The 26,456-nt window shown below is 40.4% G+C and overlaps 1 protein-coding gene across 1 annotated transcript in view; it reads right to left on the bottom strand.

The window, feature by feature from the left end:
- The window catches only part of TMEM132C (transmembrane protein 132C), a gene marked incomplete at its 3' end in the record, with an annotated part of 154,374 nt that overhangs the window by 35,984 nt on the left and 91,934 nt on the right, over nucleotides 1–26,456 (bottom strand). The window contains exon 4 of the mRNA XM_008948036.1: nucleotides 14,867–15,050. Within this exon, the coding sequence (XP_008946284.1) occupies nucleotides 14,867–15,050 (184 nt within the window). The remainder of the gene's footprint in view (nucleotides 1–14,866; nucleotides 15,051–26,456) is intronic.

Raw genomic sequence — 26,456 nt, 5'->3', positions numbered from 1 at the left:
ATAAAAACCTCCAAAAATATTGAAATGTTCTAGTTTTATTTTCAAAAAATATTCTGAGAAATATATAGCCCTATTGCTATATGAAAACAAATCAAAACATCAAGCAAGTTTTAATTTATAAGGTATACCCCCCAAATACCACTTTGACTAAATTCAGTTAGGTACTGCTCATTAAAGCCCCAAGTATTCTGCTAAAGCTCTCTCTCTTTCCTGTTGACTAGAACAGCTATGTCAGGATCCAGTGGCCAGTATTTATTTTCAAAGAAAGATGGTTACTTCCTGCTGTGTGGAGGAAAAGTCTGTAACTGAAAGTTACTTCAAAGGAAACAATTCTGGAATCACTTAAAATGTAGAAAAAGTTTTAAGGACAACAGCAGGAGCTGGGAAGCAGAAGCCCACATTTCATCTTTCTATAGCCACTGAAAATATAGAATAAGGACATAAAGGTGACTGGAGAAGATGGGACGCAGAAGCCCACATTTTATTTTTCTATACTTGGACATAAACCCCATCATTTTTTAAAAGAGGCGTATGTGTGACACAGAAAACTACCTGCTCCTCTCTGTGCAACTTCATTCCTAACTTTCAGTATTTTGCTAAATTGACTTAGAAATGAAAGCAGAGGAAACACATTATCTAGAGAGAAAAAATTGTAGGTATGGCTTGAAATGTGAGTGATTACCTGAGATATTCCAACTCCAGCATCATTATTGGTTATTTTCAGCAGAGAAAATGCAAACAGGTGAAAAGCTGCAAAGTGCCAGGTTAAAAGCTCTTCTTCTGAGACTGACATATTTGAGAATCATCGCTGTGGTTGTTTCAGAGCATTGCTACTTAGGATATATTTACAGGTACTTATGAGTATACTTAACAGCTGATGAGTACAAGCAATAAACTGTCCTAAGTTCTCTTGAAAACTTATGTTTTTATACATTTACGCAGTGCATAAATGAGGCATTTTCCATATATAGTAGATGTATGACAACATCTAGAATACACACTCATACATCCAGTTTTTTACCTAACAAGCTCTCTGAGAAGAGTAGCCACGGGCTTGGAAAACAGTACAGAGAAACACATTCTGAGCATTAGTTACCTGACTGTAGCTCCTTACAACATTCCCAGGAATGGAGAAATATTTGTTATGGATACCAACAGCTATGCCAATAAAACGGCCTCAGAAACTGCAACACATTCTATCCTTTCTAATCACAAAAATAGCTTTTCATTGACTCAAACATCAAAGGAATAATTGCCTGAGAAAGCCTTCAGCCATGATGAACACCTCTCATGTTTTCTCCATTGCTGAATGGCCCTATTAAGTTTATCGCAGATGGGAGTGGGAATATTGGTAAAGCCTGAATGGGAGAGAAAGGCAATAGCCACCTGGTGATCTTCTAATGGAACACTTCATGGATGCTTAAGCAGCCATGGATGGAGCTGTATCATATTTTCTTGCTGAAATGATTTCATGGCTTACAGTTCTCATTTGTTGCAAAAAGACTAATATGTGAAATTTAACAAATTAAGGACATTTTCTGGGCTCAAGATCTGTCAGTCATTTACTCGCCTTTTTCATGAATCTGAGGAAGGTATTTGGAAATGGACCCCCAGTTAAATGGGGATTGCTCCACCATTAGGCAGAACAGCAGAGCTCTGGTGATGTCTCCAGTCTGTGATGACCGTGGGAATATAGCTGGTAGTAAAAAGGCAATTTTCATTAGCAATTTGAAATTCTTCCCATGTTCATTTCAATTAAACCTGCAGCCCTGTTATATAGTTGGCCATATATCTATAACAACATTGCTGTAATAGCTGTAATCAATAGACAGTTGCAGATTGAAAATATACAAGCATATTAGGACCCATGGATGGATGCACACACAATTACACACCACATATATATAGGTGAGTAATCCATAGGCACCCAAATACATACACAACTGTAATGGAAAGAAGATTATGAGGCATTCTGTGTTAATAGAAGCCACATAGTTGATTATAAGCAGAGACAGTACTTTTCATTTTATATATAACACATTTCTATCCCAGATATTTCTTGCTGTACATATTTTGCAGCATAATTTTTTTAAAACCTGACCCCACTGAAATGAACAGTGACTTTGCCAGTGGCTTCAGGAAAGCTGAAGTTCACTATATCAAACATTTTGGAGTAAACCCTACAGAGTCCTCCCTAATGTGCTTTCCTTTAGTTAGACCCAAGCATTTCTACAGGTCTCCACTGACTTCCACCTGAAGGATTAGAGGCCTACCCAAACAAAACTGATGATTGACTTAATTGGCTGTTATGCTAATCAGGTATGACAGATAGAAGGGCTTTTCCACCACTCAGTGATGATCTGGATCACAGTGATACTTTTGTTGTTGTGAGTTTAACCCTTAACACGTTGCAGATGTTGCCTGTGGTCAATATGAAACCAGCATCATCATTGACACAGGTGGAGCCTGTAGAGACAGGGACAACAGCAGCACCAAGTCATGCTGGGCAGGAAAGATGGAAATCTTAATGTGGTTTCTGAATGATGGGAGCCAAGAACAGCTTAAAGAAGCCTTACAGTGATGGCTGATGTTTACAAATATTTATGTACAGTTTTTGTTTGCCTTAGTTTGTAGTGGTGTGCTGTTCAGCAGCAGCAGGAAAAGATGTCACGGAAGTATAGTTTGATAAATTAAACTACATGCTGAAGATATCTACATAGTTACAGACAAAAAAAAAAAGGCATTTTGGGGGACGTGCTTCACAACAGATCTAATTCACATTTTGCAGCTCTGGGAAGGCACTGAAGTGCCTAAGAACAGAGTGCCATTTACATGCTCCTAGGTATCATGCCTGGCCGCCAGATGCTCTTCCATAAGGCCACAGGTCTCCTGTAGGTCCTATGTCATACCGGGTAGTCCTGGATGGATGGCTCAGACTCTGTAGCATCTTTAATGATGATACTCTATCACAGCCAATGAAAACATAGTGCCTCCTATAACCCACTCCTGAAATCTCAGGTGGAGCCCCCAGATTCTACTGAATATGAACCAAGATTTATATAGTGCTACAAGCTATGCTGATGGTGAATAAACTGTTCAGTTTGGCAAATCAAGGTAAGATCTTCTCTAGCCTGATTGGTTCAAGGGGACGGCAGAGTACTGCCCACAGAGTGGGGTGGCATGCACTCTACAGCTGGGGTGAAGCAATTTTAAATGCTTTATGGACTTTAAGGATTAAGTCCCAAGGACAATCTCTTGTTTTAAGTAACTGGGGTACTACATGATACATGGATGATTTTTATGGCTTCTGCAGAGGGTTGTGACCTTGTTTTATTTGTGTAGATTAATATGTCATGGATTATTAATGAGTTACTTTCTCCTTCTAATGGGCAGTATTCATCTTCTACAAGTTCCTTAAGGTCCTCAGTTTTTGGCTGTGGAGTGCACATGAGCACTTGGCTCAAGTTTGTGGATGTCAGAAGTTTAATATTTAAACCACAGTGGAAGTCCAGTAGGCAGTTTCTGCTAAATTATTTCTGTTTAATCTAGGTTTTGAAATCAGCAGGAGAAAATTTCTGCTAGCTCTTTTCTTATTTTGGCTGGCCAGTTTTAATTTTCAATAAGCAAAATCTGTAACAAAGACACAATAAGGATTCTTATGAAACTACTATGAAAAATTAGTAATAAAAGTGAAGAATAGTCATTATCATTTCTTATCCTTGCCCCCATATTATTTTTCCTTTTCAAATAGTTTATTGATTCACTGACTTCATAGCAGGTCCACATAAGCAAAGCACAGAGGACAGGAACAAGATTATTGCATTAATGAGAGCTGTACAGACATCAGAAACTTAGTACAATTAAAAAGATGAGAGAGTGACAAAAGAAAATTAAATTATTGATCAGATATGTCTAAGAGACTGGTGGGCCTTATAACACACAGAACTAAACCCAGAATATACGTAGGAGGCAAAGTAAATATATAAAGTATATTTAATCACAGATGCAATTATTTCCTCCTCATCCCAGCAAAAACATGTTTAACCTTCAGGGGTTACTTTGCAAGGCCACGCTGGCTAGAAGTCCATGGCTAGAGATGCATCCTTGAAATGAGTTGCTGTGATCATTGTATAAGTCAGTGATACAAAGGACAGACAGAGGAGCAGAATTTTATTTGTTAGTATAACCTGGAGCAACCACAGTGACCATTATCCTTATCTGAGCATCTCGCAGCAACTCACAATGCTGACAGAGGCTGGAAAAAAGATTTGTGTGTTTGAAAGTTTTGCTGGTTTTTCTAAGTCTATTGGATAGACTAATAAAAGACAACCTCTCTAGCCACAAATCTTGCTTCACTTCTATTTTCATTCTTCAGGACTAGAACATCATTGCCAGTGTTGAGCAGGGGAGACTGGTGTTCATGTTTAAGTGGGGAGTTTTCCTTTATCAAGAATCATCAGTACAAAATGATCCCACAAGCCAAATAAGTGGATTGTAACACAGGAAATATTAGCTAGTGTCCATTTTATAATTTTTTTATTATAAAAAAGGATAATTTTAAAGATTATTTTAACAGTGAGCAAGCTACTGTGGACCTGAGTGTTGCCAAAGATCCAAAAGAAGCAGAAACTAACTCCAGATGTGACTCCCAGTCCATCAGAACATTCCTATTTCTAATTATCAGTCTCCCAGTGCTTAATGAGTAGTCCCTGATCTGAATGAGGTGAGACCAGTGAGGAGGAATTACTGAGTCTCAAATGACTTATTTATTACCACATCAAGCTCACTCCTGAAGCTTCCAGGCATTCTTAAAACATATGCCAGAGGACACGTCGTGCCAGCTGGCAGCTCCACTGTTAGTCACTGCTTTTCAATGCTTGCAATTGACATTTTGTCCCAGATCCAGAATCTAAACCATAGTTTTCTCTGCTGGCTCAACTGAAGCTTCAAGCCATATAAAAACTTCTTGGTATTGGCACACAGACACATGGTACCATATACAAAATGATTCCAAAGTACATCCAGGTCTTAGACTGATCGCTTTGGTTTCTGCTGCTGACATAATACATGCAGCAGGAGGCCTTCTACCTTCTGTTAGCTCTCCAAAATGAGAATTCAAGATCACAGAGGTTACAGCAAGCCTTTTGGATTTCACTCAGTTGTGCACTGTTTCAGAACACAAAAGGAAGAGAATTCACAAGGTGATGTTGTCCACGTGCTCACTCCCCAGCTATGTCCTGGTAAAATCTGGTTTATGCAAAGGAAAATAAAAGTGTTGTGCCAAGGTAAAAAAATTTCCACATTAAAGGAAAAAAAAAAGGGATAAAGTAGTTCTCCCTGGAATGGCATATTGAGAGTAAAACTCAATAACGAACCTGAAGGTTTTGAACTGTCAGAAGTAGTTTGGGGGTAGAAGGTAGAGATAATTGGGCTATGCTGCAGAACCATACTATACATAAGCACATTAGGTGGTGCACTATCACATTGCTGTGTTTTTTAATACTAAATTTACAGGCTAATGTTTCCCTCTGTAATTTTCTTAAACTCCCCAGAGACCTTGAATTTTTTATTTTTTATACTTATTTAGTTTAATCAAAATACTCATTTCACAACCTCCAAAACACGCAGAGCTCTGGTCCTACAGGGCCTTGGAAAGCAGAGTGCAGCACAGTCACTAATCCTCCTAGTGACAGTCAGCATTCAATATTCAACTACTGTAATTAATAAAACTGTGCTGTTGCTATTTTTCACTAATAGAGGATTTCCAAAAGCAAATTGCAGCAATAAATTACATCATTACAGCCTATATTATTGTTCTGTGCAGTAACAAATCTTGCAGAAAGACAATCAGCTTTGCTAGAGAAAAAAATACAGAGGACAAATCAGATGACTAGGACCTGATTAAAATTAATGGCAGTGTTAGTTTTGTTTCCATTTGCTTGCTGAAATTCCTCTCTCAGCAGAGGGCTGCCTTGCTGATGCTCATGCTGTGGTGCTGGTGCTTTAAATATTAGGCATGATTTGTTTCTGGGGGAAAACCAGTCCTGATAGTCTCACTGTCTGTGCCCACCTACACTGCCAGGCCCTGCAGTTTAACTATGATCTAAAGCACACGCCACAGCAATAGGGCCACGGCCACAGTGTAGAAGTTTTGGTCTGTTAATTAATTTAGCATATGTGCATCAATCTGCAGAGCTCAGGGACTGCAGCAAGACCTTTGCATACAGCCCCTCCAGCTTAGCAAAGCAGGTTTTGTTAGTGGTCCAGGCTTTGGTGCAGCCTTGGTGCCCTTTTGATAGTGGGAATATGAGCAGATCAAACCCCATCACCATGGCTGCTCCCTGTGTCTTTATAGCAGCTGCTGCCCAGGCAAAGAGAAAGAGCCAGCAGCACAGTGCTAGCTTCCTCCCAGGACCCTCCTGAACCCTGTCCCATGTTGTAGTGTCTCATCTCCCTCAAGCACAATGACTGACTTTCAAGTATAGATTCCTAATGAATTTCCATGACAAACATCCCCAGTGATGAGGGTCTGCTGAATAATGAACTGTAAACAAAGCAGGGTGAGGCAAACATGCAACTAATAGCAAAACAAAGGTGAAAAGTTGCTGGGATTTTTAATGCTTGGGGTAGCTCATTAAAGCACTGAGGTTTATGAAAGTCCTGGTGACTTTTTTTTCTTCCCCATGGTCACTCATTATCTTCCATCAAACTAAAGCATTTCCTCGTTGTCTAGATAGTCTCACTGTCCAAGCTGGAGCACCTCAGGACCTCATTAATTGGAGTTCAGCTTAAACAATTCATAAATCTGCTAGGTGAATGTTTCACCAGATTGTGAAGAATGAGGTATTCCCCAGAAGTACTGAAACTCTCTTTATAGATCAAAATCATCATTAAAAGCTGCCAATTAAGAGAAATTGTTCCTGGTTTGGGGTATGGGTCCCAGCTAAGCCACTTAATGCTCAAGCTGGCTGAGCAACTATTGTGTTTGCAAACATTCCTGGTCTGCTCTGGCAGACACCATGCAGTCTGTCATCTCCCAAGTGACAGCATGAGCAGGTGGAGACCATTGACTCTCTGGAGTAAACCACAAATGTTCATTGTCTGGAGTAAGTTCGGGCAGTGCCTGGACTTACTTATCAGTTAAGACAACTGATTGTTAGCTAAAGCTAATGAGAGAGCACTAGTTTAGATGAAAACTAGTGCATTAACTTCCACAGGAGAGGGCATAGTCTAGCAATGAGACTGCTGAGTTCAATTCTCTTTCCATCTCTGCCAGCACCTCATCAACAGTTGTTCAATGTTCTTCCACCTCCCTTCACCTATCTTTCAAATTCTTTGCAGCAGAAATGCAACGCTGCAGGAGACTTGGAATCAAGGATATCAATTGCCTCCCATTGCTGGCCATGGGTGAACTCTGGTCAAAGTCTGAGCTGCTCAATGCATGCTACAGTCTTACAAATTAGTAACTTCCCAGCCTTTAAGTTCTAGTTCTGTTTCAGCCACAAACTTCTGCAGAATATCAGCCTCTGAAACTGGTCTGCTCCTGCTGAGAAGCTCTTCTCTGCCCTGCTCCACCTGATCTGGCAGGGAAGGCAGCACGGGAGGGCACACAGGGTGAACACAGTCCTTAGCAGCTACAGCATAAAAACACAGCCCTGGCACGTCCTTCAGAAGCACTGTCAGCTGTGGCCAGAGCTCCCTTTCCACTGCCTCATTATTATGGCTCTGCATGGTCCCTGCTCATGTGTGTGGCAGCTGTGAAATTGCCTTTGTGGCTACATTAAACATTCAGAATTTTAATCAGCTGTCATTTCAAGTATAAGCAGTTATTTAAGATGTCTTTTTCTGATGGAGCAGTATCACAAATCTGAACCAATACTTAAAGCAGTCCCAAAATCCTGCACAATAACTCACAAGAACAAAACATTCTCCAGACTTCTCATGGTACACGATGCAACACATGAACCAACACCAGAATTATCTGCAGCAGAATAGCACAACCTGACTCAGGGTAACTTGCAATGCTGAGAACAGTGTAGAAGCTCCTGGCTATCTCCATGCAGCCCTGCCCTGTGCAGTGCTGTCAGAAAGAAGAGCCCAGGACAGGACTCTTCTGACAGGTCAAGTGATCAGCATCAACCATGGGCTGTCTGGGGGACCTTGAATCCCTGTGCCTGCTATGCTAGGACAAAAGTGTGATCCTATGTCATTCTCCACTGTCTCACCTTTTCTAGTCATGGAGCTCAGTTTCATCCAACCTTGAACAACACCTTGACTTTCATCAGGCTGGCTTGTAGGCTGAGAATTTTCTAGAGGACATTAAGTGCTGTGAGACACTCCTCTTCAACGGGAGCATTTAGGTATTACCACAACACCAAGCATCCAATAATTGAGTCTCTGGCTGTCTCACTATACATTCTCATTGTTCTGGAAATTTTTGTTTGGTTCGCAGGATTTCTCTCCTGTCGAGGCTGAGAAGTTTATATATGAAGCTTCATATTAATATCTCTCTACTTTAGGCAGGCAAATAAACAAAGAAAACCCAAATCTCTCTATATGGCAGAGATCTTAAAAAATCTGGAAGCTAGCTGACCTCATCTCTCCTCAGCATTTTAAAAAACTGAAAGTAATCCATTCAATAGTGTTGTCAGATATGAGGGATGCTGGGAGAGGAAATTATACATACTGTTGGGCTGCACAGAAAATGACATACAACTCGATCCAAAGGAAAAATTAATTCCAGCCAGCTGAGATAGCCTTATTGATCCATTCTCATTTCCTGCAAAAGGCAGGACTGAATGTGACTGTAGGAAAGAAAAGGAAAACAGAAGCTAGAGGCAAAAGTGCAGGGCTTGTAGAAAGGATGGTTAGGAGTTAAAAAGGCAGGGTTAAATGGAGCCATTTTGAATTCTTTATGTAGTCTGCATCTTCTGACCAATTTAAGATCAATGAACATCAGTTCATCCCTTTTTTTCCTTTTGTTTCCTGATGGGCAGACAACAAAAAAAGCCAATGCTGAACAGATAAGATTAATTGATATGCATTGCTAGTCACAGCTCAACACACTATGTGACATGGCCAATTTACAAGGAGGTGTGCAGGCTCCTGACTTCAGCTGGTATAAATAGAGAGCAATGACAGAAACTTTAGTGAAATGATATCCCCCATGAAGCTAAAGGAAGGAATGCTATCCTCATTTAAACCATGGTAACCTGCCATGAGGGAGGTTATAGGCATATAAGTGATCTCAGTTACTGCTTCTCCCTGAACATCAGATTTTAACTCTGGTCTTCCACACAGAGCACCCACTTTTGTAACTGCACTCTAAAAACTCCCATTTAGGGCTCCACAGTTGATTTAAGTTGTCCCAGTTAATATCACTAATTGTAATAGGATAGTTTTCCATCAAATACATTTCCTTCCACTCACAGTGCTTATTCAATGTGATTCATAATTAAATTATCTGAGACAATACCTGTCAGCTGAGAAGTTTCATCTGTAGATTATCTGCTTGTTTGTTTGTGATATGCAAATCAGGAAATGGATGTTTTGAAATAGCCTCAGACTTTTATCTGCTGGAGAGCTCCTCAGTGCCTGTTGCCCTCCTCACCCTCGCTTCATTCAAGACTGAAAGATTAACAGGAGTGAGAATTCTGCACTTCTCTGACCTTGAAGAAGATAGAGCTTTCTGCTGTGATGTCACAGACTGTGAAGGGATGAAAACTCTTTATTGAGGTCCATATTTTAAAATGTTGTTACAGGGACTTCATTACAATGAAACACCTAAAAAAAATTTTACCTTAGGGAGTGTCATACATAGGCATGTATATAAAACAAACAAACACTGTTTTGGGAGTGAAACTTTCTATCGTCTGTGTTTTAATGGTGAGTACATTAGCAAGCACACATAAAAATGTCAAAACCAATTTTTTGGCAGAGTCACAGCTCTGCATCTTAGAAGTACATTCCCTTACTTCTGCAGCAGAACTGTCAATATATTGAAAAACTTACCACTGAGCAAAAAGTAGGTGTGGAACTGCACTGCCTAATGAGAAGCTGAGGAGAATCTCAGCTACCTATGACTGCTGCCTTTGCCAGAGTACTCTATGTAAAACCCTGCACATGGACTCACCAGCAGCTCACAGGATGCTGTTACACATGGAATAGATGCAGTTTACATCAGTAGACAAATAGAGACAGATTATATCTTTTATCAGACCCCTGATACAGCTGGGGAGAAAAGACAAACTTCTGAGCACAAGCTGCTGAGCAAAACAGCAGCAGCAACCTCCAAGAAATGCCTGACAGCTGTTGCAACTGTAGTTTGCTTGTAAGCAGTTATCAGTGGATTACAGAACCTCCTCAGTGGAGCCTGGAAGATCCACTGGAAATTTAGCATTAGTGTCATTTTAAAGAGGAAAACTGTGTGGATGAGCAAGTTGCATGGCTTCCCATGGTGACAAATGGGTTTGGGAGTAAATTCAGACTAGAAGTCAGAATAGACTCCTGACATTTGGTTTAGGCTTCAGCCCTTTAAATATCTGGATTTTATGCAAGTCAGTTAGAGATAAGCTAATTTAGAGGGATTTTATCATGCTGTTGAAGGACTACAACTTAAGTTCCACGTACAGGGATCCAGATGGTCTTACATAAATATTAAACCCTTGATTTCCCATCTTCTTCCCATGACAGAGTTCTCCTTTAATTCTTAATACCAGTAATAATACTCCTTTGATACAAGTGCCTTACTGGTATCAAACAATCAACTTCTGCACAGGTTTTCTACCTTTTTCTATCCCAATGCAAAATTAAATAATATTAAAAATAAGTACTATCCATTTAAAGCATGAAAAGAAATCTCTTTCTAAATTTCCTAAAACAAAGAAGTCTCACACTGAACACAAACAGGCAGACTTCTTCAGTGGGACCTGTGTGTGTGCACATGCTACAAATGGGAACAATTCTGGGTTTGATTTTTAATCTAGTCAAATGGCAAAATCAATATAAATAGCTGCGTTTGCTCATGACAGGATAGAAATTTGAGGAAAATGTGGGAAGTAAGTTAAGCAACCTTGCACACCTTAACTGGCAAGTTCTGAGGTTACTTGTGATTAATTGAGGAGGCTTTCAAGAGCAGCTTAGCAGATAATTAATTAAGCTCCTATGAAAGCACTTTTCTAATTGATCTTGTAACAAGTAACATGAAATAAAAAATGCCAGAATAGGGCACAACTCTGACAGTAGATTTTCTCTACTGAAGGATGAAGTCTTTGGGGTCGATTTTTCCTGTCAGCAGACAGTGGGATGTATTTTCTGTTTTGCTTTAAGAAAACTTTTTGTTTTCTTATTTAACTCTGCTACTTGATCAATTTTACAGTCCCCAGTTTCTGTAGGTGTAGAATTATGCAGCTGTTATGATGTGAGTCAAAAGATCTGAAGGAGGGACTGCATGCCTGAAAGAGCATCTATCTTTCTCCATTTGTATCAGATGGTGTAATAAATGACATTACCTCTTTACAAATTTGCCTCAGTTAATTATTGCTATTCAATGATGCAAATATATAAATTCAATCTCTCACTTTGAGCAAGACACAGAATCTCATAGTCTGCATGAAAGATATATTGAGGGGATGGTTGCATCAAGTGCCATACTCAAGAGTCTGGTAGCTAGAGAGTAGGTAAGTCTGACTAGGATCTGTTTTGGATGCATTGCTCCCCACAGTACTTACTTAACTAATATTCTGGTATGTGAGAGAAAGCAACAGAACCAATTAGAATCACATTTTTCCAACTTTTCTGTCTCATTTTTCTCTGTAAATAACTTGAAGGGTGGTGTGTCTTCCAAAATTACTCAGATTGATTAAATTCTGAGCTCACGAAAAAAATATCTTAATTCACATTTATATCTCATTTTTTTTCTTGGAAAATATTTTTACACTTGCTCTTAGCTTTACTATCTCTTGCTCCTTTTCTTTCACTGTATGTCCGCTGCAGCAGCTTCCTGTGTTGCTGTCTCTTACCTGTATATGCTATGTAGTGCCCTAGTTAGGCACCCAGAATATGGATCCTACTAAAACCCTCTCTTTTGACTGTATGAGGATTTTCTATTGATTTTTCAGCAGCTGTATTTTACCACTTGCTCTTTTAAAATCACATGTTCAATTCTTATTGACAAAGTCAATTCTTTAATCTTTCATTGCAAAATACTGCAGCAAAAATTGCACTAACCTTCTGAAGACCCACTTGTGTTTCATTTTACTGCTCTTCTGTAATGTAATCGGGCATAGGGCAATAAAAGATACATGATCTTTCTTGTTTCATAAGTTCGGAATGGTTCACATGAGACATGCTTTACTCCATGAGTCAAAGACAATCTTTGTGTTACACCCAAACCAAGCAGAAGTTTGGTGCTTTCATCCACAAAGGACTGACCAGGGTGCCCATCAGGCCAATGGCACAGACCCACTCAGATCCAAATCTGGTATAGTCTCTGTGGGCAGCTCCTTCCTTCTCTTTTTTTGGTCACCTTTAAAAATTCTCAATGACTGATCTTACTTTTGATGTTAGCAGCTTTGCTATGGGAACACTTCACGCTTAAATCAACAAAATCTACTTTACCCTCTAGAGGATTATGAAACATTTGCTGATAAACATTGAGATCTAATTTCTGTGCACAATAATGTGCTCTTGCCTTACAGTATGTAGCTGAGATAAAGAGCACAGTCTGACTTCTTAGCAGACACAGTATCACCCTCTCTCTTTTCAGTGTGACTCTTGTTTCTGAACAGGGGAACTGCCAGGTAATCAGCTCAGCTAGAGATTAATGCCTAAATGAAGAAAGGACCCTGGCTGGATATGCAGTGTTAGCTAACAGAAACCTCTGAAAATTCCCTTTATCTACTAATATCCTGCTGGCAAAGCCAATTTTTCACTGGTATCCCATTCGACTGGGTTCCGTTAACACAGTATATTTTGGCTCCAGCCAAGTGTTATCACAAGGTACAGAAATGAGATAAACCCAAGAAAGCTTTGCAAAGAAAAAGGTTCAATGTTTTCATTGTTTGCATCCTTTGCACAACCCAGAGTGCCTAATGGCACGTCTGTGGGAATAAAGAATCTCACCTTACATGATTCATAAAATGCTAAATTCATTCATTTAGACCTCCTGTTCTTAAGGGAACCCTTGTAGGTTGATGAATTTTAATTTCGAATAGATGCAAGTCTGTAAGTATCTCTTGGACCTTCTATGCAAGTGCAAAGGCATTAGACTCCAATATGATATAATAAAAAAAAAAAATCCTTATTCTCTCAGATAGGGCATACAGAGAAGCAGATGGTGAATTCCTTCAAGAAATGAAGAGGAAGCTGTTAAGTCTGCCAGTAGACAGATGTCCACCATTTAGTACTAGAAGGCATCTATCTCAAAATCTGACCACAAAAGCCTTCCTTATGCACAGCCTCAAGTCTTCAGATGACAGTTGCTCAAATAGGTATTCCCTGTTCAACTCCACAGGTAATGAGGACAATTATTTCCCTCCCAGAGCTAGAATGCAGCACAGATTTTCTGCTGACTTAACAGACTTTGCATCAGGAAATTGCTGGTCATGACCTCATTTGATAAGAGCAGCAGTTTTACTCTTCAAAGGGGAAGAATATATTGAAGACTAGGACTTCCAGGAAATAATACTTATCTAATTATCTGCTGCCAACCACTGAACACTGTTCAAAGAAAAGACTGACAGAATTTCACCACCAAGATTATGCACAGGAGAGGCAAAATTCACAAGTGGGATGGGTAAGTCTAACTCTTCTTCCACATCCTGTATTCTAGACTAATGGTAGCACGTGCAGTTCCTCTATTAATTGACACTTGATCCTGTTCTACATAGCTGGCAGCTCTGTGCTTCTCCCTTTCCTGAGGCTCAGCAGGACTTTCAAAATGAGTGCCCAGGGCCTACTTTACCTGTGAGCATGGCCAAAGTTCTCAGCATGTGCCTAAATCCCACAGAAAATAAAATGCCTGCCTAAAACAAGTGCACCTGAGATGCTGAGGACTCCAGTGGAATTTCTTGTTTGCCTGAATCAGAGCAGGAATTCTGAGGTTGCTCACTCGCAGGAGGAAGCCCCAACTGCTAAGTCTCATTGCTCCCACTGTCCCAGCCTTGCTTTGCCAAAGTAACTGCATCTTCACCAGGCCAAAGGAAGAAAGGAGACAGGTCTCCACATCTGTGAGTCTTGTAAGCACAGGCAATGGCTATGGGTCCGTGGCAAGGCAGGCAGCCCACAACTGGTGCTACAGCACTGAGAAGAACCAACAGATTTTAACCCAAGGAATCTTTCCACATGAAGGTTTATACTTAATTTTTCTTAAATAAATTATTGTGGCTATTCTTGTTTTCTGTTTCTTCCTTGAAACTACAGGTCCTTACAACATTCAGGAAACAGCCAGCGACATCAGCATTTACCAGGCAACTTAGGCTTTGGCAGAAGGTGCTCAAGGGCCTCTGAAGCTGCTCTACAGCTTCCAAGTTCAAGCTGTGTAATGGCAATTAGAAATGGGCAGGTAAATCTACTTGGCTTTGTGTTGCCAGCTGGTAGCCTGGAAGGAACCAGACATAACAGAAATTCAGGATTTAAAGTCTGAGAGAAATTTTTAAAGTGTCAGCATCCCTTTCCACTGTACTAACTTTATAGGAATTGAGATTGTGAAGTGTACAGCTGATTAAATGAGGACATGATTCTAGCAAGGATTCAGCTATAAAACAAGGAGGTAGGGCAGACAGCATCCCTTTGCAAGTCCATCTGCACATGTTTTCTCAGACCACGTACAGCTCGGATGGAGCAACATGCTGAAACAGTTTCTTACCATCGCCAATGGAACAATTCCAACAAGATCCTTCTGGCAGATGAAGATTTCAGACAAGGTTATGTCTGTTGTCCCCCTCCGAGGGTATTCCACCTGCCAGGTGATGGGCTGCGTTCCAGAAAGGCTGCTGAAACTGGCTATTTCAAAGTTCATCTGCACGACCTCATTGAATAAACTGTTACTTCTGAAAAGAGGAAAACAGGGAAAGGGAAAAGCTATTACTTTTGCTGAAGAAGGCAAATGAAGTGAATCATATTAGCTACTTGAGAATGCAGCTATTTATATGCAGATACAACACAAGGCCTTTTCCAATCTACAGCTTCTTCAGAGCATACAAACTGGAGTTATTCAAAATGGGCCTGCTGCTCTTCCTATGAACACTATGGGGAGGGATAAAATCCAGGATATTGTATCTGATGACAGCAAAATGTACTTATTCCATTACATATTGTTTATGGTTTTGCAAGTATACTCAATCCTACTGCAAGATGGACTTGACCCTGATGGACAAAGTTATGTGCAGTGTGGCTCATGAAGACTGAAGAGCCCAGAATTTGTGCAGCCAAAATGAAAAACAAGATTCGTTGTAGATGTCCATCAAAATCACATCAAACCTTAGCAATGACAGAGTATAACTGAAGTTTATACATTTGCATCAAAGATGTTAAAAAAAATAACATGATTAAATGGCAATATGACAAGATTAGTCTAAACTCAGAAGCAGGCTTTGGAAATTAAAAACCCGTGTAGCTGAGACCACATAGAAAGAACAAAGCTATGGCAGGTGAAATACACTATAAAGTCAGGGGGTATAAGATGATTTGAATAACAAATATGAAAAGGCATGCTGAAATTATTTCCTTCACATTAAATTTCTTTAAGTACCTCAGAAATAAAAAGAATATATGAAAAGAAATTTGCCAGACTATCTGCTAGTTTAATTAAAAGAAGCAGTACAAATTATTTGCATCCAAAATTATATATTAACTTTTCTGGAACTTTCCAAATGTCTTTCCACAGTGCAGAGTCTTAATATTTCACAGAATATTACTTCACCTAACCTTACACTGTAGTAATTTTAAAATGAAGAGACAGACAGGCATCTTCCTAGCTTCAGTAACCCAATCCCAGCTTCATCACACCTCTGCATGCATTCATCACATAACAGATCCATTTTCTCCTCTTTTTTTTATGTACAATACACGAAGGCCCATTTCTGAGAAAATCCATCAAGAACTGATCATGTACAAAGCACTTAGATTCTCGTGTGCTAGACTTTCTTTTTTACTTCTGAACAGAAATCACTATTTTTTATTATTTAAGACATATTCTGTGCTTTACTTTGCATGATTACTTTGAAAGCAAATGCGTTCCCATAATGATTATTATTTTGATTATGGGTTTTCATTTGGATGGCTTGCTCTGAAAAGTCTTCACACTGACTAATTTATGTCCTTGCTGTTTTCTTGCTGTGTCAAAAGTGAGGCATCGTAAGACTTCTGCAATAGTGGTGTACTTCCCCCATGCATTTAGAGAGTGATTTTGTGTAGCAATGTGGTAGATGGATGGGTTTAGCAATTCATAACTCAAGACTAGCCTATTCCCATTTGAAGAGTTCCTACTAAATAAATCTTAGAGCTTGTAAATAGAAGGCAACTGCGATAACTGTAGTTTACACACTTCTGGGACATCTCCAAATGAATACACACCGGAGTGAACTTTGCAATTTATTTGAAAGTATGATTATATGCAAAGATACCTGAATCACCTGAGCTACAGCATTCATTTAGCTGTTAAAGGCACCATTATGCCTCAGATTAATGACACCTGAAATGCCATTATTTTTACCATTTCTAGATCTGATGCTTAGTAACTGACAGAGAAAAAGTTTTTACATGTGATTGACTATCTCAGTGCTTCCACTTACGCTAAATAGAGAATAAATTTTTGCACACATCAAAGCTGTTCCAAGACATAATACATGTCAGGAGAGCTTTCCTGATCAAGGAGCCTACCCTTCCCTAAATAGCCTCTAAGCAGATGTGAAATGTGCAGCTTTCCAGCAAAAGCCCCACAACTCTACTGGTAGGATCAGAGAGCTCTAGGTGGGGAGCTGCAGGGGGGAAGGAGCTCCTGTCCAGCCAGCCCACTGACTCCTCATGCGTTGGCTTAGCTGAGGGCTCACCACTTCCTTCTTGCTCCCAGCTCTCATCTCACAACACCGAATTTTCCCTGGCCCTTCAGACAATTTGTAAGAGTTGCCTGGCGTTGTGCTTATGAGCTGCCCAGACTGTTTACCTGCAGCACACTCTCCAGCTACCCAGGGGAAATACCCAGAAAGAAGTCTTTGGGCATCCTGTTTCTATGCAGCATTTCCCAGCACACTGAATTGCAGTGGGGACCATGGCCTGCTGTATCTGGCCATGTTTAGGTATCCACACAAACTTGGAAGGATGTCCTATGATTGCAAACAGGCAGTATGAGGTGACCACATCTTTTCTACATGATTCTTGAGATGACCTGCAGCATGAACCTTACTTGAGGCTGGCTAAGTTAGCATGCAGGCATGCAGACACATCTGGGAAGCTCCCCACAGATCATGTTGCAGGCAGGGTCAGGCACTAGTCAGCTCCCAGTGTAGAGAGAGAAGACTGGGACAGGGTAAGGAACTTTGTGCTTTCCCAAATCTCCTGCTAACCACCAGCCTATCATTCTGATATTGCTGAAAATGGGGACCACAGCACTTGTTTCTAAACCCTAAATGATCTTCAGTGTATGCATCTTAAATTTCAACATCATTCTGTACACGAGGTGTATTTTTGATAACTGATGAGCTATTCTGTGAAAGAGATCACTGCTATTATCATTTACAAAGCCACCTCTAAACCACTTGCTTTGTTTGCATTTTCAGTTCTCACCCAGCACGTAGTACTACTCATGGAGTTATTTCAGCCAAGTATCTTCTTGACCCATGGCAAGGATAGGCTGCTTCCTCCCAGAGGTATCAAGCTCTACTAGTGGAGAGATACAAAAACGGAACCAAAATTCTACAGAATTCTGTAAAACATTGCTAAAATATTTCTTCTGTAAAATACATGACACAAAAATGTCCAAAACTACTCATAGTATAAGACAAGTGTTTTATTGGCACTTTCTCAGGATGACCTGCATAATTATTTCAACACCTGCAGTTGTGAGTAATGCACCCACCTCCCTCCACAGCAATGAAGCCTTTATACTATGTCACACTATCATCAGTTTCCTCCTTCTCTCTTCATACAGAAGAAACAGAGAGATGATCAACAGCTGGGAAAGCATCCACTTGAAAAAAAAATATGCCTTCAGAGATGTGTAATGGCTGAGAAAAAAACTTCTCATGAAGCACATTTAATGTTCAGAGCTTGTTCACTGACTGAAACAGCAATTCCTTAATATCTAACACTTAGAACTGCTCAGCAGCCGGAACAGCAAGTAATTATAAAACTTTTCTAAAGTACACAGCACGTAGTGGTTACAAATGAAGCTTCATGAAGGCAGGGCTTCTAAGGAATTGCTCTGGGGTGGATATATGAGCCTAATTTGATTGGATTGAGAGCTCCCCTGGGCCAGTTCACTCCTTAGATTTATTTTAATTTATAAATATGCTAATCATTCAGGGCTAGGCTGGACCACATGCTTGCACGAGGGAGTAAGGGCTGCCTTTGATCTGCCACGCAGCCACTCTGGCTCCAGCTCTGGGTCTGAGCACACAGCGTTGTGAGGAGCACTGAACCTGCAGCTACTCCTTTGCTGGAGCAGATGGGCAATGATTAGGTGTTACTTATTGGTTTCAGCAGCTGAGCCAGCAAGTTAGTGATGGGGTTAGTAATTTACTACTGGTGTAGGCTAGCAGTAAATTACTGTCCCTGGAGAATGAGGAGGAGCTGTGTAAATGCTTCTGAGGAGCAGAGTTTTAGAAAAAGAAGGTGGAACAGAAGTATTCTCTTAATGGAAGATAATAAAAAATGCATAAAAGGCAAAACAGAAGTGACGTGGGGAGAAACTATCATGAACTGCAGCAGCTCTTGCCAACTGGACAGACAGAACATACACTTTTGATATCAGCTACTGTTAATTTAACCAGGATTCTTGATTTTAGAATATTTTTGAGTATGATACTAACCATTCCTTTGCAACTACTTATTGACCATTCCAACCTTCAATGCCATGAGAAATATTTATCCTTGGAAGGGGATTTTTCCTATATGGATACCCAGGACTGACTATATCAACAGAGGGGATTTAAACCATGGTGTCACACACAAACAACCCACACGTAAACCCCTGGGTAGACTCACAATGTGGGTAGTACCACAGACACTACAATGCATAACAGATTCTCTGCAGAAGTCTTGTAAGATGTGGAAAGATGTTAAACTTGTCGACAGTGCAGTCTCTGGTGCTGGCCCCATTCAGCTCGGCTGAGGCCAGGAACAGTGAGCCCAGTGCCACAAAGTCTGTCCCGGGGTGCACGGGGAGGAGACAGGCAGATAATCCCCCAGGAAAGCAGTGCAGAGATCTCAGCTGATGTAGGGCCCATAAACAAACGGAAATCTTTGTTCAGTGCCTGGCTTTGGGTGTGGAGCTGAGGTCTCCGATGAGAGATTTTAAAGCGCTGGGTTATTGCTCTGAGTAACAGAGTGGTTTCAGCTCTTAAATGAGTGAATCTTAGGCCTGCTATGGGCTAGATCAATAATTTCGATTTATTACAGTGGCTCTCAAAAGAGAAATTTTAAAAAGCCTAGATTAAAAACATTTTTTAGCCATCCTTTACTCCAACAGATTTTTATTGAAAGTGCCTAGGGATCTGAGAATGCTTCGACCTGCTGAAAATTTAGCAACTCTTTCCCTCTTTAATGCTATCCAGTTTGACAGTGACATCTTAATGCAAGATCAGCACTTACTGAATGACATAAAAATTTGAAAAGGGTACAAACCTCATTATCCCTCAGTTACATTGCACATCTTACTCGTCACTACAATTACTGCACTGAAGTATGTTACTGCCATGGACAAACTCTCATCAAAAGCCAATGGGCAAACGGGACCCGAGAGCAATGTGAACTTCAGCCCACTTAGATGGATGCACCAAAACACTATAATGGGGTCCAGGACATACCTTCTTCTATTCCTACTGTTTTCAATATCTTGTTCCTCCTGCACCTTTTCCTAACTACACTGGATAACTGGACTGTCTGCAATGGACACACCCTAGGGTCAGGATGAATCACAGCAATTTAATGAAAATTAACACAAGACAGAGATGAGAATCTGATCTGGAAAGTGTGACTGATGATGACTTCAAAGATGATCAAATTCATGTGGGCAGCTCTTTACACATCCATGCACTTAGATAGTCAGCACTCAATGCTAATGAAGAGAGGGTCATTAGCAATCCAGATTGCTTTGAATCAGTCACCTATGAGCTAAATGCTGTAATATCCACCAACTGGGACCATGATCCATCCATTTCCCTTCTGAAATCCCTTGAGCCATCCCTTCCCTTTCCTTCACTGATCAAATGGAGTACAAATGTTTAATGTAAGTTTCTTTCAGCAGATCCTTACTAAGAGCTGTCACAAAGTTAATCCCTTTGAAAAAAGGTGGAAAGGACATAGTAATGAAATAAGAATGCCAACTACTGGAGACAAAATGCAGTTTCAATTTCTTATTTTGCATTATTAGCCTAGCTTTCATCTTTAAACCATAAAAATCATCAGAGGAAAAAGGAAAGGATGATCTATTTGGGCAATTAACAGACAGGGAGAACATAATTTCATGGAAAACTACCATATTAACAGTATTATGAAAGCCTTCAAAGGAAAATATCTGAGGTATAACTTAGCAAACTTTTAAGCAACATAACATAACATAGTATACATGTGTATCTTCAAAAGGATGATATAATGCTGTACTTGATTTCTTCATACAGTCCAGATGAGAGTTAGATTAGTTAATAAGGTTTCTTAGCTTTCTTGTCATAAACTCTGATGTAAAACATAGCTTTTTGATTAAGGTATTGGACTGAGACAGGAAATCTCATTTCACTTCCCAGCTCTTCCACAGCATCCTTTAATGACCTCAGGCGAGACATGAAGATACAGATCCTTACAGCTAAAATAAAATCAATAGGAATTACGTGTCATGGAGCTTTAAAAACCCTCTGGTGTCTGTCTGCTACTTTAGGCAGCCAGCTATGGTATCTTTATCATGTTGGTCCCAAGTCCCAGGAGCTTAGCTGGGTTCAACCACATGCCACGTAGGAAAAAGTCAGAAGACCACTCATGGTTCAACCGCTGCATTATGCTGAGAACTCCCATTTCCAAGGGAAATTCTTACCTGACAAAATAGGCACTGTCTGGGTGGCATGAGGTAGAGAGAGCCTGGGGTGGATCCTTCTGTGTCTTTACTTCCTAGCTGAATAAGGTAAACAATAATTTTTTCTTCTAGTCTCAACTGAAATAAACGAGGAGTATGTGGTGTGTATCTGACTTCTCAGTACAAGCCTTGCCCACAGATGCCAACCTCAGTGATGTTAACTGCTGTCCTAGAACACACAGCAAAAGGCATCTTGCTAATTAGAGAACAGAAAAACAGAAATGCTCCTCACTTGGACAGGCAGAAACCTGAATGAGACAGTCCCTGAAGGAGACAGACCTGACTGGTGATCACAATAACTCACCAATTTCTTCATTCTGTGCAGAGCATTTTTTTAGAGTCACTAATCACCAATAAATGCTGCAGTCAAGATAGCAGGCTCATTAGTCTTCTCTGATACTACATCACATCCAGGAACAAGGTAGATGAGATTGATTTTTCCCTTTTCCCAAAGGAAGCAGGCATGAGACCCTCTGCCTCAGACTAGTGCCATCACATAAAGGCTACGTGCACACCCCAGTTCTGAGCCAACATCAACTCCCACCTTTATTTCACTTTCCATCCAGTTTGCACAAGATACCAGCCTGCTAATGTCTTCATTAGAATTTCAGATAACAAAATACATAGGCAGATTGGTCAAGAAATAAGCTTTCACAGTGATTCATCATCTCCTCCTGCCTCCGAGAAGGACATTTTCTACTTAGTATTCATTCAGCACTGGAATCTCTCCAGCGTCACTGGGAGTAAGCAGTATTTTCCTCTTCTGGAGACAGCAAATGTGCAGGCACTGAAAATCTTCCAAGGGACATCGCTGGGAAGGAGACCGTGAGCAAAGAGTTTCAAATAGAGAAAGGAGGTCACAATCATTCTGATCACCACTATTAGATTATAGGGCTCTTTCAGCCTGCTAAAAGCAGCAGGATGAGATCAAACACACAAAACCAAACCTTATCATTCACTTCTAATTGCTTACTTTAATAGTTTGGGAGCAGCCAGCGAAATGTACTCGGAGACAAGAGAACACCTTTGGAAAAGCAGCCTGCACAGCAGCTTTTCTGGTCACAAATACCTCAGTTGCATGTTTTATTCCATCTATAAGCAACAGTACCCCTGGAGTTGATATGGAACAAGGTGCTCCATTTACTAAAGCCACTGGTGAGTTGGCCAGACCCAGCATCCTCCTCCTGCCTCTGCTCGTGTCTGTCCTTCATGCCAAGCCCTGCTTGCAGAAACTGCAATGTAGCATGACTCAAAAGACAGGTCTCCAGCTTCTTCAGCATGCACTCCCAGGTGCCAAACTGGTATTCTCGGGCGGATATTAAAAAAATCGAGGTACACACAATCAGCAATGAGATTTGGGAACTATGATCAAAATGGCACAGAGATGTAGAAGGGTCTAGGTACTGGACTAGCTCCAAAGAAGCCACCCCTTCCAGAGGAGATGTGTCAACTGCTGTTGACATGACCAGCTGATTTCTGTAATAACTGGTTACTAATACTGGCCTGTGCCAGACACTCCTGGTCTGTTATGCCCCCAGATGACACACTGCTCAAAGAAGGGGATGCAGCCCAAGTGCTGATTGCCATGCACAGCACCCCTGCAGGAACTGCTCCGGGGGCTGTCAGTGCATCAGCACTGTTTTGAAACAAACTGGAGATGAAGCTGCACTATGAATCAGGGGGCAAGACAAATCACATTCATATGTGACTGTGCATGCAAATCAGACGTGTGACAGGCACACCAAATTTACAAGTCAGGTGTCCTCAGATTTCAGTTCCTGTACTTTGTACTGTGGTGTTTTGGGTTTTTTTTAAATGCTTTGCAGCAAATCTGCTTTTGGGCTATGCTTGAAACTCCAAAAATATTTGTGCATAAGATCCTGGCATTCCTTTTCAACAGTGTAGCTGCACTTGCCTACTGGAAAAACACACAGAAGTTAACCACTTATCAGGCATGTAAAGTTCATAAAAAATCTCCATTTTATGATGACTGTTGTGGTGAAACAATGAAGAAAATAATTCAAAGGTGAACTAAAGTAGTTTTTCTAACTTGCTGGCTGTGAACAAAGTTCATGGGGCAATGAAAGACAAGCTTGTGGGTGACAGCCCCATGCTCTCCCCTACATTCCATTTGGGCAACAGCAGCTTTTCAAGTTCAAGTGCACAAAGAAGGTAAAGGGATTTTTCAGATCAAAAGCGATGATCAGCAACTGGTTCATGCAGGAGACCTGCAATTTAGCTGGAGAGCTTTTCTAGGTGTCTGTGCAGCTGCCTGAATAGAGAGTAAGAGATCTTGAAATGAGCTGCATCCTTTGAGAAATAAACTCAACGGCTGCAATTCCATCACAGAGCAAACTCAGTTTGTGTGCAGTCCCCTGGACTAGAAGCTGCAGGGAATTGAATAATACTGTGTACAATCTAGCGCTAGAGCATATCAGCCTGGGGAAGGTGGAGAAGTAGCTTTATTTCTAGAAAGTCAATATATTTTGCAAGCTTCACTAAGGATCATTCTGCATCAGGAATATATTCCTTTTCCCCAGTCTTGGGTCATATCTTCTGCCTCAGACCATATTATTTCCCTTCTTAGTATTTGTAGACTACATGATACACTCTTTTAATCCTAGTCTTCTCTTGTAAATTTAATGTTGTATGCTTCTCACATGGTCTTTACTATGCTAAAGTAAAATACAATTAGGGTAAAGCAGAAACCAAAACTGGCCTAAGGAAAAGACAATCTCAACAGTAACAGCAGGATAAATATTGAGCTCAGCTAAAACTCCATTTAAATGGGAATGACACAGGTGAAAATGGACAGGAGAGCAGAGTCAGGTGCTGTGGTCTATTCTGGATCTGACTGTTTGCAAGTATACTTACACTGTGGGACACTGTCCTGGATAACTGTGAAGACTGGCCCACTCTAAACACACATGTCCCAAAGTTATCATCACCATTCTGAGCAATAATGTTTTGTTCTCTCACAATCTCTGTAAACTGCAACTATGCAGCATGATCTGGCAAGGTTAAACTTGCAAAGGAACATTTTACCATTTCTTGGATAGCTTTGCTGCAGTGCCTTGAGAGTTTGTAGTATGAAACTTTGAGAAGCACTGTAAAGCCAAGGCTGGGCATGGAGAAGTGGGAAGCACAGGAGGGCAGGGAGAGTTTTGATAGCATTGCTCACATTAAGCCTTCCATCCCCCAATTCACTATTTTGGCTTTGTCAGGCTTGCTCACATTAAGCCTTCCATCCCCCAGTTCACTATTTTGGCTTTATTTATTGATTTTCAGGTTGGTCTTTATATGGTGACCATTAAAACAAATTTAAAAGTTCAGCTATCCAGGAAGAACACACATTTAATACTCTTCAATGTGTATTATGCAGGCAGTTTACCAAGCCTGTCCTCAATAGATATTAAAGGGAAAAAAAAACAACCCAACACCAGAAAAGCACAGGATGAGTGCACACTGACATTAACCAAACTCCACAGAGATGGGGAAAACAGTAAGGCAGTGCATCTGACACTGAGTAGCATCCAAACACCCCATCATAAGTTTCCTAAACGAAGATATAGGCAATATAGGTCAGACAGCAATAAAAAAGAAAGTTTTAGCTTTTTCTCTCTTGTTCCTTCCCCTGAAGGGGCAAAGAGAGAGAGTTTTGACTCAAAACTCTGTTTTGAGTTCATAGTGGAAACTTCTAAAATGCCACCAGTGGTTGCTGAGATCTTTTATTCCACTTGCCCTTTCTCTTCTTCTTCCTTGTCTGTCCTTCCATTCTTTTTCCCTTCTCCTTCTTTCTGCATGTTTAAAACAAAAATGTATGATGGAGAGAGCTGATGTTAGTCACCATCCTGGACAAAATTGTGACCCACGTATTCAGTCTCCAGTTATCAACCAGGTCTTACTCAAATTTACAAAACCCACAGACCCCAGGGCTTTCAGCATCTGTAGTTCTGGAATTCTGATGTACAAACCTTTATTTTACAGTTCATAAAGCAAAGCTTAACAATGCTGCCTTCCTAATACCATCCATAGCTCTTAGTCATTGTAAATCTAAAAGGAAGCTTATTAAAAGCAGAACCTACATAAATACTGGAGGTAGATCCATTATATTTCATGATACAGTCATCTGGTGGCTAACTCCAGTAGTTCACTTCTGTTCAAGGATAATAAAAGGAAGAATGTCCCCATGACATTCAATGGCAGAAATGTCATCGCTGAAGTGCCTATGATGTGCAATTAACATTTTTAAGGAGTCATTTAAAAGGATACTGTCAAGGCTGATAGATTTGAGATTACACCAACTATCTATGCTTGGGTTTTTGCATAATTCAGTCTCTCCCTCAGAATTTCACCCTTTCACTTCTGGATATTGATATTTTTCTTTCTCCTCATGTCTACTGCATTGAGGGTATTATATGTATTTATCATTGACTTTTCCCCCATTGCAACATTATAAGGTTGTGTTACACTCATCAGAGTTTCAATCCCAAAAGTTTTAATATTTTTTTAATGCTCTGCTTCCCGCAAGCAAGCTGCTTTTTCACAATTTTCACAATTAAAAAAGTTTCATTTTGGAGAAAAAAAAAATCAGGTATGGCGCAAAAGCAGTTCAGTGTTAGGGTGGAGTTAAAAAAACCAGTCAAGTCATTCTGTATTACTAATGAAGACATTGTCACCAGCAGGATGGAGACTTCAGGTCTAGACTCAGCGTGTTTGTGTGGAGAAAAGAAGCCCTGGATCTTTGTTCCTTGGCAGTTGTATCTGACACTTGTGTGTAATAGAATGGAAAAGCGGGAAAATACAGAAGATTTTTGCTATAGTTGAAAAACTGTCTTTAAGCAAAATGTTCACGAAAGTTTCTAGGAGATACCAGCTACTTTTTAAAGATTTCATTGGATGCCGACTGAATATTTGTATTTGCAGCTAAAATGTTTCTTTTACGAGCTGATAGCAGACATCAGTTTTCAGGCAGAGTGCAGACGTTCCTGTCTGACTGTCAGGCACATGAAGAGCAATGTGTCCTCAATATTTCAAGAAGACAAATGAAGGAGACGCGATCCTACTGTTAAATGGCCTGTGAGAAAAGCAAGTGCCTACTCCACTGACAAAACACTTACAGATAAACTCCAAGAGCAACTTTGAAGTGATGACTCTTACATCTCTGGTTCTG

This window comes from Merops nubicus, unplaced genomic scaffold, assembly GCF_000691845.1.
Source record: "Merops nubicus isolate BGI_N331 unplaced genomic scaffold, ASM69184v1 scaffold4269, whole genome shotgun sequence".
NCBI lineage: Eukaryota > Metazoa > Chordata > Aves > Coraciiformes > Meropidae > Merops > Merops nubicus.
Note: the sequence above shows the minus strand (reverse complement) of the source record. Positions and strands in the feature narration are given on the sequence as shown.